The sequence below is a fragment of the Epinephelus lanceolatus genome, chromosome 13 (genome assembly GCF_041903045.1).
Source record: "Epinephelus lanceolatus isolate andai-2023 chromosome 13, ASM4190304v1, whole genome shotgun sequence".
In the NCBI taxonomy this organism is placed as follows: Eukaryota; Metazoa; Chordata; class Actinopteri; order Perciformes; family Serranidae; genus Epinephelus; species Epinephelus lanceolatus.
Genome location: NC_135746.1, coordinates 5,790,539 through 5,803,251, shown reverse-complemented (window position 1 = coordinate 5,803,251; position 12,713 = coordinate 5,790,539). Strand labels below are relative to the sequence as shown.

Sequence of the window (12,713 nt, the reverse complement as noted above, 5' to 3'; positions counted from 1 at the left end):
TTACGTTGCTTCAATTCACGCCCACTAAAAGTGCTTGTTTTTGCCACTGACATGTTCAGATTATTATTTTAAGTGTCTGACAACATTATGGAAAGGATCCTTAAAGAGAGACCATTTTTTAAAGGGTAAGTGTCCCTACACTCACCAGACTCCATTTGAATGAACGGTCATTTTAGTGTGTATAGAGCCAGTATATTTTCACGTCTAACTGGTTGAATTAAGGCTTTATTTCAAGCAATCAAGAGTTGGTAATTGTTGGAACAATGGAAAGACTTTCAAGACGGCTTTTGTGAGTTTTATTTTGTTTTGGTTAACTTTGATTGATTTGTGTTTTACAATGATAAAATTACTGTTTATTTAAATGAAGTCTGGTGGGTTTAGCGATGGCGATTTTGAGGCTGTTTCTGGTTAAACAAAAAGTATTTTACTCTTAAAGAAAAAGGTCTGTCTCTGTAGGGGTCCTTTCCATGATGTTGTCAGACACATAATAACAATCCGAGCCTGTCAGTAGCAAAAACAAGCACTTTTAATGTACTTAAATGGATCTGGCACAAACGTCCCAACTGGTTACATTGCAGACTGTTTGGACCAATTTAAAAAATTGTTGTCACTTCAACTCAAAAACATGGGATAACAAAGTCCAGGATAAAAAATACTGAAGTTAACATTTAAATAAACTGAACAGTACTAGATTTAATGTTGTTTTTTAATGAGCATAATGTTTTTTGTTTTAAACAGGCTTACCTGATGAGGCCATCTATAATTTTCTTTGATGAGATTGATGGTTTGGCTCCTGTTCGCTCCAGCAGGCAAGACCAGATACACAGGTAAGGCAAAAAAAAAAAAACTTCACTGTTTCCACAGATGTGACATGCAGTGGTGAGAGTATGAAAACTATAGCTGTTATTACTTTTGTGCACACTGGCATGTCTGGCTCTGCAGGTCTGAACTGCTGCTGCTCTTACATTCTTTGCCAATAGGTGGTGCAGGTTTGCTGAAAGTGCAGCTTTGGTTTTGGATGAAATTGGCTGGATTTGAATTTGGGTGCTTCACATTAGTGACACTTGAGTCCATGTTTGATTGTTTATGTGGCATTGAGTCGCCATAGCAAAGGAAATTGCAAATCAGAACAATTTAACTTGCGATTTAGACCACTTGTGTATGAACTGCAGGTTAGGAAGTGTCCTATTATGCAAACACAGCTTGCAGTTAATCCTCATAGAAATGGTTGCCTTCTAGAAAATGGAATATTTGTAACTGTGAAATTGAATTCTGGACCAAAGTTTATTCAGAACATGAAACGTGCTTATGCTTGAGTTTATAGACACTCTCCTCTTTCTGCCATGCTGGGTAAATACGTGCATGGAGCTCTAGTCAACATGGAAAAAGAACAGCTGATATTTTTGCCCCGCAGTGTTCTGTTCAATATGTTATGTTACTATTTGCAGGAATATTGTCTTGCAAATTTGGTGAGCGCTGACTCATGGGTCTTGCCAATATTGTCAGTTTCATTAAAGTATTTAGGCTCTAAATGTCTGCACATGTACTTACGTTCTGTCTCACCACCTCCTTCTCTTCATCCCTCCGTCCAGTTCTATTGTGTCTACTCTGCTGGCCTTGATGGACGGCTTGGACAGTCGTGGGGAGATAGTGGTCATTGGTGCTACAAACAGACTTGACTCTATCGACCCGGCACTCAGGAGGCCTGGACGCTTTGACCGGGAGTTTCTGTTCAACCTGCCCGGCAAGAAGGTGAGACGGAGTCACACATCAATATTGTGTACAGCGGACACATGTTCATTGAACTAGACATGCACAGTCTTGTTTTCACCGCACAAGGAGTTTCAGCAGATGTGTTTATGGCAACCATTTGTACGCATGCATTGTAAACTTAAAGCTTAAATATTATTATTTATTTAATGTACTCAAAGCAAACGCTGACCAGTTATAGTGACTTATAACCAGCTTTTAATATACTATGTCTGCCTCTACCTCAGGAATTTCAATACTAGTGGTCCTCCAAGCATTTGAAGTGCTTTAACACTACATGTCACATCCACACACTGGTGGCTGAGGCTACCACACATGGTGCCACCTGCCACGATTCACACGCACTCACACACACCGATGAAACAGCAATCGGGGTTCAGTATCTTGCCCAATCTTGCAAACTGGAGGAGCCACTATTCTTCCAATTATTGGATGACCTGCTCTGCCTCTTAGCCTCTGAGCCACAGCCGCTCCCACTTTAAGGAATACTTCACCTGCAAAACATTTGTATATCAATTATTCACCGCATGTTACCTTGAATTTGTGAAGAAAACCTCATTTTTCTTGCATGTCTCCATGGTGAACAGAGAATCCAAAAATCGCTAACATTCTGCATGAATTGAAGTAAACAAGACTGCGATTAACATCAGCACAAACATCCGGTTACAAATTCTAACACAACTCGTGCAGTATAATCAAAGTCTCATTTATCCAGTTGTATGCTCGGTACTTTCCAAACACATGCAGTTTCGCTCAAACGTTTTGATTTAAAACCCTTCTGCCTGTAAGTAGCACAACTTGAGCATGTGTGTATGAACGCATGTACATGCCCAGGAACACTGCTCAGCCATGCATGAGACTGTGTCAGGGTTTCCCACACATTTGTTTATTTCATAAATGTAATTTCTTTGCCTCCATGCATTTATGTTCTATTTTGGAGCTGAACTGACTGAAGTAACTAATTTGATGTTGGAGTACATGTATCGTTCGGTTATTAAGAGCACCACACTTTTCTAGCGCAGCGTGCACTCTGTAGTAGCAGATCTCCAGACACAGTGAAGTAATTCATGTAGAAACAGAATGCTCCGTTTCTTACAACAACAGCATTCTCATTTTGGTGTTGTCGATCGGCTACATTTCCTAGGAAACTGTGCACCCTGCAGTCCAGCACTTGGGCTAAAAGTTTGCTTTCACTTGCCTCTGCAGCAGCTGCTTCCTTAAACCGGTTCATTGGTCTGATTTGGTCAGCTCTGATCAGTCTGACCACAATGATCAAAGCGGCATGGAGAGTTATGCCTGTGTTGCGTTCAGGGACCTGCAGATCCCTCCGAATTCAGAGAGGGAACACAAAATGATCAGAGGGACACACACAGGCAGAACCAGACTCTGTATCTCCTGGCCAACTGTGAAATAACAAAATGTAATTTTCTGTATGAGGAGCACTTAACTGTACAGTGCTGTACCCACATGCACACCCAGCTGGAGACACAAAATAATGCAGATGTAATTGGTGTTTTACTCACAAGAGTCGTGCGATGAAACTAGTACATGCAGCCCTCTGGCTATTAAGAGTCTCCGCAATTGTTTTTTTTTTCTCTCTGTTGGATGTTTTGATCCAAGAAGCAAGTGGCAAAGCAGATGCTCATTAGGTTTCTGGAAAATTAAAAATCAATTTCAGAAGAATTATTGCTGCGCAGATCTGATTGCTTTAATCATGCACTCGGGGAGACTCGTTTATTTTCCTGCTATGCACAAAAAATGTTACATGTGTGTAAAGTGACAGTGAGTCAGAGAAATAGCTCAGCGTAGGTGACTCCTCTCCAACGAGCCTGTCTAATGAGGTGGCCATGCATCATTTGTCCTGACAGCAGGATCATATTAATCAAAGCCTAATCTACAGGCCATCGCTGGTTAAACTCACCAGTAGCGAGCTGACTGATTACAAGCCTTGCTAGCAGCTTGCAAGCAGCCATCCTCTATGCACATTCAAGTTCAGCTCCCTCCTGGTATTGCCCAAGACAGAAACCTGCATGAAATCTGTCTCTAGTTGTGTCTTTTCAATAGAAAAGGAGATGTGATGAAAGATGATGAAAACTGTTGCCCTTGATTCACGACAAAGACCACTTTGTTCTTAATGTCTGCTCATCAAAGCAGCGTCCTGTGGAGACGACGCAATGAAATGAAGGACGTATTGGGCTGAAATGTTAGGAAGCCCTTCACTTGAGTTGATTCCTTTTTGATCTTTCGGTTGCTGTTGTCAGTTCTAGATAGCGTAAAGGTGAGGAAGGCTTGGTTCTTTAATTACAATATTTATGATGTGATTTTCCACAGCATTATTGTCAAGCAATGTTTCTTTTATCCGGTCTTATGCAACGTGCCATTTAAATGACAAATCAGAATTCTACAGTGTTTGTTAGCAGTGACAGCTACTCTGGCAGTTTAACTTGTTAATTCGCCAGTATTTTTGTGACATCTTTATCACAGGACTTGTACCCCCTCATAAATTGACTCTTCCTTTTTTTGTTTTTCTTTGTGTCTGTTTTTCTTTGTCCACCCCAAATCCTCTGTTCAGGCCAGAAAGCACATCTTGGAGATTCACACACGGGACTGGAATCCCAAATTGGCTGAGCCATTTGTAGATGAACTTGCAGAAAAATGTGTCGGTAAGTGTGACATCTGTGTATAAAACTGTGTGTCAACTCTGCTGTATACAGGGAGAGCAATACGTATTCAAACAACAACATTTTTGTTTCATTAAACAAATTTCCAACGCAGCTATTCACATGAAATTTAGATCAGACTACACATTAATTGAAACATTTCAATCCATAATTTGTGGTGTTGCTGCTGAAATACTTGTTTGAAGTTTGCTGCACAACATTTTGTCGAATGAAGGACTGTAGTGTGGTCAGACGAGACAAAAATCAATCTTTTCTGCCACAATATGCAGCACCATGTTGGGAAGAGAAATGGCTCTGCATATGATCTAAAAATACCACACCTGCAGTGAAGTTTGGAGGTGGAAGCATTATGATATAGGGCTGTTTGTCATCCAGTGGTGCCAGCAGAATCCAGATCATCAAAGCGCCAAAATGAGTTTCCTCTGTAGAGCGGCTGGGCCCAGCCTTAGAGATAGGGTGTGGAGCTCAGACACGTGGAGGGAACTTGGTGTAGAGCTGGTGCTCCTTTGCATTGAAAGGGGTCAGTTGGGGCGGTTTGGGCATCTGATCAGGATCCTCCTGAGCACCTCCTGTTAGAGGTTTTCCGGGTGTGTCCAACTGGTAGGAGGCCCCGGGGCAGACCCAGAGCATCCTGAAGGGATTATACATCTCATCTTGGCTTGGAACGCCTCGGCATCCCACAGGAAGTGCTGGAAAGCATTGCTGGGGAGAGGGATGTCTGGAGTACTTTGCTCAGCTGGCTGCCCCCGTGACCTTGCCCTGGATAAGCAGATGAAAATGGATGGATGCCTGGAAGATGAATAGGGCCGTGCACTGGTTAAGTCTTAAGAAGAATCTGTTGCAATCAGCCAGGACAGTGAGGGTGGGGATAGGTTGTGGGTTGACCTTCCAGCAGGACAATGATCCAAAACATACAGCAGTGGAGACTGTCAGTCGGATCCACAGAAGAAAAATAAAGATGTTGGAATGGCCCAGTCAATCACCAGACTGAAACACAACAGAACATTTGTTGAAGGCACCGAAGATAAAAATTCACCAGCGGGCCCTCCCAGAATCCTCTAGATTTAAAGACTGTCTGTGTGGAAGAATGGGCCGAAATCCCACCTGAGCACTGAGAGAGATTAGTGTCTTTGTACAGGGAGTGTCATGAAGCTGGTACTGCAAACAAAAGCTTCTCCACCAAGAATTAAAAAGGTATTAAAAGGCATGGTTTCTGCTTCACTTCACTTTATTGCACTTGACGTTGTTTTATTTATGGATTTAAATTTTTTTTTTTTTTTTGTGGTCTGGTTTGAATTTCACGTGAAAGGCTGCATTGGAAAGATTGTTGAATATTTATTTCCCTCACTGTCAGTGTCGGTGCAAGTTATCACAGATGAATGTGAACCTGTAAGGCATGATTTTCACTAAGCCACCCACTGACATTGCTCTTCTCTGTGCTGTTTGAAAACAACCTTGACAAAGCCAAAATGTATTTGAACAAATCATTAACTAAGCTTTGTGTATCTGGCTTGCTCACAGGCTACTGTGGTGCTGACATCAAAGCGCTTTGCACAGAGGCAGCCTTGGTGGCGTTGCGCCGCCGCTACCCCCAGATCTACGGCAGCAGCGTCAAACTGAAGCTGGATGTCACCTCCATTGTCCTGGGGCCCGGTGACTTCAGCAAGGCCATGAGGACAATCGTCCCAGCCTCCCAGAGGGCCCTGGCTCCCCCTGGCCGAGCCCTGTCCCCCACCCTCAGGCCCCTGCTGGCCAACTCTTTCTCCTTGGTGCTGAAAGCTCTGCTCCGAGTCTTCCCCCATGCTCAGTGTACTGACAGGGACAACACACACGGTAGGGATCTGGGACCCAGGTGCCCATGGTTTCATTTGTTTTCACTTTCCCTTCTGCCGCCTCTCCCTTTTGTGACTCCTGCTCTCTTCTCCCTTGCCGCCTGTGTCACTTAATGTGCTTCCCTGTTGGCACATTGTAGTATTTGATTGTTTCTCTTTCCCCCGCCTTGTTACCAAAGTGCTTTGTATCAACCCTAACACAGTGAACATAGTGTGATGAAACATTCCCCCTGAGAATGCAGAGGTGATAGCATAGAGATTGGATAACCAGTCATCCTGCTTGCACTTCAATAACTCAGCTCCAGTCAACAAAAGTGTTTACAGCAGATTAGCCACAATGCAGCACTTGACCAATGGGAGATTACCTGCGGGAGTTGTACTTCTTGCACCCAATAATGACACCAGTTTCCCAGAGTGCTGTATCGCTTTAAATGCCCATTACATCTTGCCTAATAAGCCAGCTCTCTTTTTTATTCTCACTTTTTCAGGGAAATGCCTGCATTAATGTCAGTGATAGGGCTGTTTTGAGGATTAAACTCTGCAGAAACAAACTTTTAAGTGCTATTGTCCTAAATAACTCCAGGAAAAGTGAATTGCTGCATTATGCATGGCCGTATAAGCAGCGTTTCCCTCTGTGCTAGGCGGTGACAATCAACTGCTCGAAGAGGACTTGTACAGCGACGATGACAATGAGGAACGCTCCGCTTCCATCTATGAAGTCCAGCCTGCTGCATCCCCAAAGAGTCAGCTCTCCTCTTCTGCAACGCACAGACCCTTCCTCCACTTCTCCTCGTGAGTGCATTGGAAAAAAAAAAAGAAAGTTGCTATGTGTCAGAAAGTAAAGTTATTTAAAGGGCAGATCCATCTGCACTCTTTCACATGTCTTTCAAATTTGAACTCCTACTTGGCTGTTATCAAAAAGCAGTGACGTAAGTTACAGGGTGTGTTAGCTTGGCAGATTCATGGATTTTTTTTAACCAGGTGAAAACAAACTGGGATTCAGCATAATACTGCATTTGTAGTGTATACAAAACATTAATAGATCCATAGTCACAGTGTTACCTACAATAAGATGAGGTAACTGGTAAGCCTTTGTGTTCAGCGAAGTAAAATTCCGATTTTGTCAAAGGAGTCTGGTGACTGTGGAAGGGAGTGGCAGCAAGATGTATTTTAGCCTCCTGAAAAAAGACCACCTAAAAAAAAATCAACATCCGTTTAAGTGTATGCTATATTTTGATTATTTTATGGCTTTACCTTGCTGTCACAGCTCTTTCAGACGGAAAACTGTGGCCGTTATTTGTGCTCTCATTACAGCCACCAGACTGCATTAACAGAAACGGTGATTTTACCTCACAGCACATGGAAGTTGTTGGTCTAGTGGCTGCCTTGCTCGTTAAGTTTCCTGTTATTGTGTGACTTTCAGAACTGAACTAACGTGGCGTCCACAGCAGTGCGTGGGTTTATATGTTGCAACATCATAATGCAGAAACCTACATCAGCTCATATGGGAAAACGTTACTAGAGGGGTTTGAAAAAAAAATAACATTTTGAGGATGAAAAATACATACTTAGACCAAAAAGTGAATTTTCAGATTTGAATACACCAGGGCAGGCCTCGAAATTAACACCTGGCAAGCGCCAAATGTGGGTATTTCTCCATTTGGTGATTAAATCTCAGCAGACTATCTGCCACACAGGCATGTAAATGTTTGAACCATAATTGTCATGTAATAGAAAAACTATGCCGAGAGTCTCTATTACGTTTTGGTGACACACACATACAGACTTGCATGTGCACGTCAAAACCTTGGTGCTGCAAAACTGACTGCCTCTAGCGCTCATAGTTTTGAGGCATTGTTTACGGTGCTGGACATCAGCTGATCTGCAAACTACCACTGCTGTCAATCTGCTGCTAGCTAACGTTGCAGCCATACTTATGAAGGTAATGAAATAGTAACATGGAGGCTTTGTTGTCTGAACCAAGATGGCAAACTCTGTATCGCCTCCCACATTGTCAGCAGCAGCACATTACAGTGTTACTACTTCTGTTCTTACCTTTCACAATTAAAGCCCTAGGCATATACTCTGCATCACTGCTTACTTGAGGGAACTTAATCATATGATGAGGCTGAGGTGATGAGTTGTTTTACAATCACTTTAATTCTAATTTTGCTCTACCCTCTTCTTTATGTTAGCAATCAACATAATACCTTATTATCTCAATGAAAGAATGTATATGTATGACACAAAAAGAGTATTTATTATTTTGGCCAGTAAAAAATGTGCATGGCCAGTGGATTTTTTAATCTACCGACCCCCTTGGCCAGTGAGTCAAAAAATTAATTTTGGACACTGCATCAGGAACACCACTGAAAAGCTACAGGATGATATAAAAACGTACTAATAAACAAAACATAATGGAGCCGCCCTAAAAGTGCATAGACACTGGTGTCTAATTATGCTGCTAAAGACAAAAACAGGAAAATAACATTTTTAAAATATATTTTCATACGTGTTTTATATGGGATTAAAAATGAATAGAAGATTTTTTCCCTCTAAGATGAGCTTTTGGCATTTTTGCCTTTTATTCATAGAAGAGCTGTAGATTGACAGAAAAGGGGGAAGTGAGAGGTGGGATAACACACAGTAAAGGGCTGCAGGTCGGAATTGAAGCGCGGCCGCTGCAAAGGACTCAGCCTATATAGGGCGCGCACTCTGTGCTAGTGAGCTAGAGGCCGCCCCAGGCGAAGGAATTTTAAAGACAGCATGCCATCATACCAAGCATACATAGAATATATATTTATTTTCAAACATGGAGCCAGTGCTGACTGCTGATACTGTTGCAAGACGTTGCCTCTGCTCTCCGGAGTGTTACTGGTTTTTATAGTGTCCTCTAATTACGGATTAATATAGATCAAGTGTGCCTTGGAAGTACAGTTATCGTTCTCGTAGAGGGAAACCTCTTAATTAAAATACAACACATTAGTTCCCATACAGGTTGGACTGTATAATAAGACGAACAAATAGTGGCTCCACAGGCAGCACTTAGACAAGTGGCAGCATGTACAAAATGCTCAGCAGTGGAGACAAATGAGCTAGATCAGAGGAGAGGATGAAAGTGGAAAGAGATAAGACATCTCTGAAATCAGAATTTCAGTCGCTGTTTCCATACAGAAAAGGGGAGAGTTGAAGGAACTGGGTGACTAATAGCTTTTCATTTACTGGAACCAGTTATTGATGAACCAATTAAGCAGCTATCAAGCCTCTAGTTTTTAAGTTGTATAGGAGCCTGAAACTTTTTTTTACTATAGAGGTGTGTGTGGCAGACAAAGGAAAAACATAGAAAGGCTTTATTGGATTGTCACCACTTAATGCCAATTGACTCTGACTTTATTAGAGTGCTCTTAAAGCCAGGGTTTGGTTGTTATCACACATTTGTGCCTCAGTGGAAGCTTAAAAAAAATCTCCAGGAGTTCTAATACATACGTCCTGTAGGTAGAGTTCCACAAAACATATAGGAGAGATCACGAAAGAGCAAGATGAGAGCAGAGACACCCTCAGTCTAAAGCGCTACCAACCCCAAGAACAATGACTGTAACAATACTGATACGATGTGAGCGTCCACACTGCTGAACCGTAACATTCTGGAAACAGTGGCACCAAGATGAAACCATTTTGCAATTATTTTAACAGATATTGCGATATGAGTCGAGATTTTAGATGGAATGGTATTTTTTGCATTTCACTTTCTCTGAAAAATATCTAAAAACTATGCTAATGTGATTTTTGCTGGGGTCTTTACTCAACAAGCATGTTCCCTTGCATCTGGAATATGATTTGTAGCCAGGAAATCTCCACCATAACGCTTCATTTATAATGCTATGTTGTGACACATTTTACCTTTATCAAAAAATTGCTGTGATTTGGATATTACACTCGGCCATATTTGGCTTTTGAATATATTTCAATTTATTCTGCAGCCCTACTGTTTCAGCAGCTTAGGAAAATGGATATTGATGACCTGTTTTCTTTCATCAAATCACTCTCAAAGTAATCCAAACAATAATGTTCGCCACTGTCTTTGTTATTGGAGTGTGGACTCCACCATCCACTTGAGTCAGAATGATTTTTAAAGTGATATCTTTATAAATATTGTTAGTTATTGCTATAGTTATCAATCTCACTGTAGACAGCCCTTGATACTTGCAAAATGCACAGTAGATGTATGGATTTTGTGTACTGATGCAGACCTAACAAACTGTACTGTACTGTACCGTACTGTACTGTACTGCTGTATGTTGGGTGGTGATGATGATGATGATGATAATGATAAAGTAACTGAGCAGACAGTCCTGACAATCATGCCTAGCTTTCTTGTGAACCAACAAGCGCTGTGACCAGTGATTGCGAACAATGCTCTCGCAAGGCTATGTGTGATATGAAGCATTTGTCGAACGTACACTTACCAAAGCTAGCTAATGTTGGCTGTCTGCTGATGGCATGAACAAGCAGCTGCAGAGGATTATGTAACATCATAAAGATATATGACACTGATTCTGCACACTCACAAAACCCAGATTGGAGGTATGGAGAACAGCTAGTAGGCAATTTAAAAGGCTAGCAACAGTATAGTAAAACTAGCTGATAGCAAACTCTAGTAATAAGACCTGGTTAACATAACTAGATTTTGAATTATCCAACGCCTGGTGGCAAACGTATGTCCATGCAAGGAATATCCACGTGTGTTTTCTCACTCACACCATGAGCAAAGTAAAAAACCACAAAATTAGTAGCTACATTGATGGTAGGATACAAAATGAACACTGCTACATCGTGACGTCACTTGTTCTGACATAGTCCACTACATAGTGGGTTCCCCATTTTGTAGTGCTGTCCGAATGTCTTCTTCCTCTTTTGGCTGTTCCCTTTAGGGGTTGCCACAGCGAATCATCTGCCTCCATCTATCCTCTGCATCCTCTTCCCTCACACCAACTTTCACTACATCCATAAATCTCCTCTCTGGTCTTCCTCTAGGCCTCTTGCCTGGCAGTTCCAACCTCAGCATCCTTCTACCGATATATCCACTGTCCCTCCTCTGAACATGTCAAAACCATCTCAGTCTGGCCTCTCTGACTTTATCTCCAAAACATCCAACATGAGCTGTCCCTCGATGTACTCATTCCTGATCCTATCCATCCTCGTCGCTCCCAAAGAGAACCTCAACATCTTCATCTCTGCTACCTCCAGCTCTGCCTTCTGTCTTTGCCTCACTGTCTCTAAACCAAACATCACTGGTCTCACCACCGTCTTGTTCACCTGTCCTTTTAATCTCGCTGGTACTCTTGTATCAAGTCATATTCGTGATTCGCATGTTTGATTTGGCATAGGTTTTATGTCGGATGCCCTTCCTGACACAACCCAATGAGAACACCGGCTTGTGCCCATTGGGGGAATGTATAGTGGGAATTATTATGCCCTATATAGTGGACTCAAAGTATCCCACAGTGTACTGTAAAAAGTAGTGTACAACTGATGGTCACTCACCAAGCAATATATCCCATTATGCATCGCGCCAAAGGAAGGGACGGATTGTATGGGATGGACACCAAGATGGACCAGAGTAGAGAGAGCAACTTGATGTCCATGGAACTTCTTCCCCACCTCCTCTTCCTGGTTAAACCCAACCCTGCTATAATGTACTTTGCAACGTTGTTTATTAATCGGGGAAGATAGGCTCAGCGTAATGTGACATTTTTATCTTGTCAGTATTTGTTACAGATGGTTCACCAGCAACATGTTTTAAGTTTACAACAGCAATGACGTACTAAACGAGTGAACAATTTCGGACACATCCAGTTTCTCCAGCAGGTACAATTAGAATTGAATGGATTTCTTTCCACATGTACATTAGACAGCTTGGTTATCCTCTTATTTACTTCATTAATATCATTCCAGTCACAAAAAACACCCCATAGCTGCAAGCAGAGCCCCTGCTGTGGACCCTGTGTATGTCCATATGACAGGTACACAAGGGAACATTTTCTCTTTTTCTTTCTCTTACACTACACCACTTGAGCGCAGTGTTGCTTTCACTCCGGTTCAGAGAGTTCATTGTTGTCCAGAAGAGGCCAAATTAGTCTTCATTGTGCTCTGATTGCTCTCATTTTGGTCAGAGATGTAAAGCACTCAATTTTGTCCTTGAAATGTTTTAAACTGACCAAAAAAACGGTTCTCACAGATACCTGGAATTTTGCTGTGTGTCAATGTGTGCTGAGGCCTACCACTGCCACTTACATCAAAAATGCATTTATAGTGAAACACTTAGAGGATTGTTGAGTTTACTGTAGCTTTACGCTGCGACTTCACTGAAAACAATACGGCCTCTGCTGTGGAAATGCTTTTTGAATGACAGTATGACTTAAAAGGTGAG

The 12,713-nt window shown here is 42.0% G+C and overlaps 1 protein-coding gene across 1 annotated transcript in view; it reads left to right on the top strand.

Moving 5' to 3' along the window:
- Positions 1–12,713, top strand: part of atad2b (ATPase family AAA domain containing 2B) — a 126,320-nt gene that overhangs the window by 6,967 nt on the left and 106,640 nt on the right. The window contains exons 13-17 of the mRNA XM_033648440.2: positions 739–827; positions 1,593–1,752; positions 4,343–4,433; positions 5,973–6,284; positions 6,925–7,075. Of these exons, the coding sequence (XP_033504331.1) occupies positions 739–827; positions 1,593–1,752; positions 4,343–4,433; positions 5,973–6,284; positions 6,925–7,075 (803 nt within the window). The remainder of the gene's footprint in view (positions 1–738; positions 828–1,592; positions 1,753–4,342; positions 4,434–5,972; positions 6,285–6,924; positions 7,076–12,713) is intronic.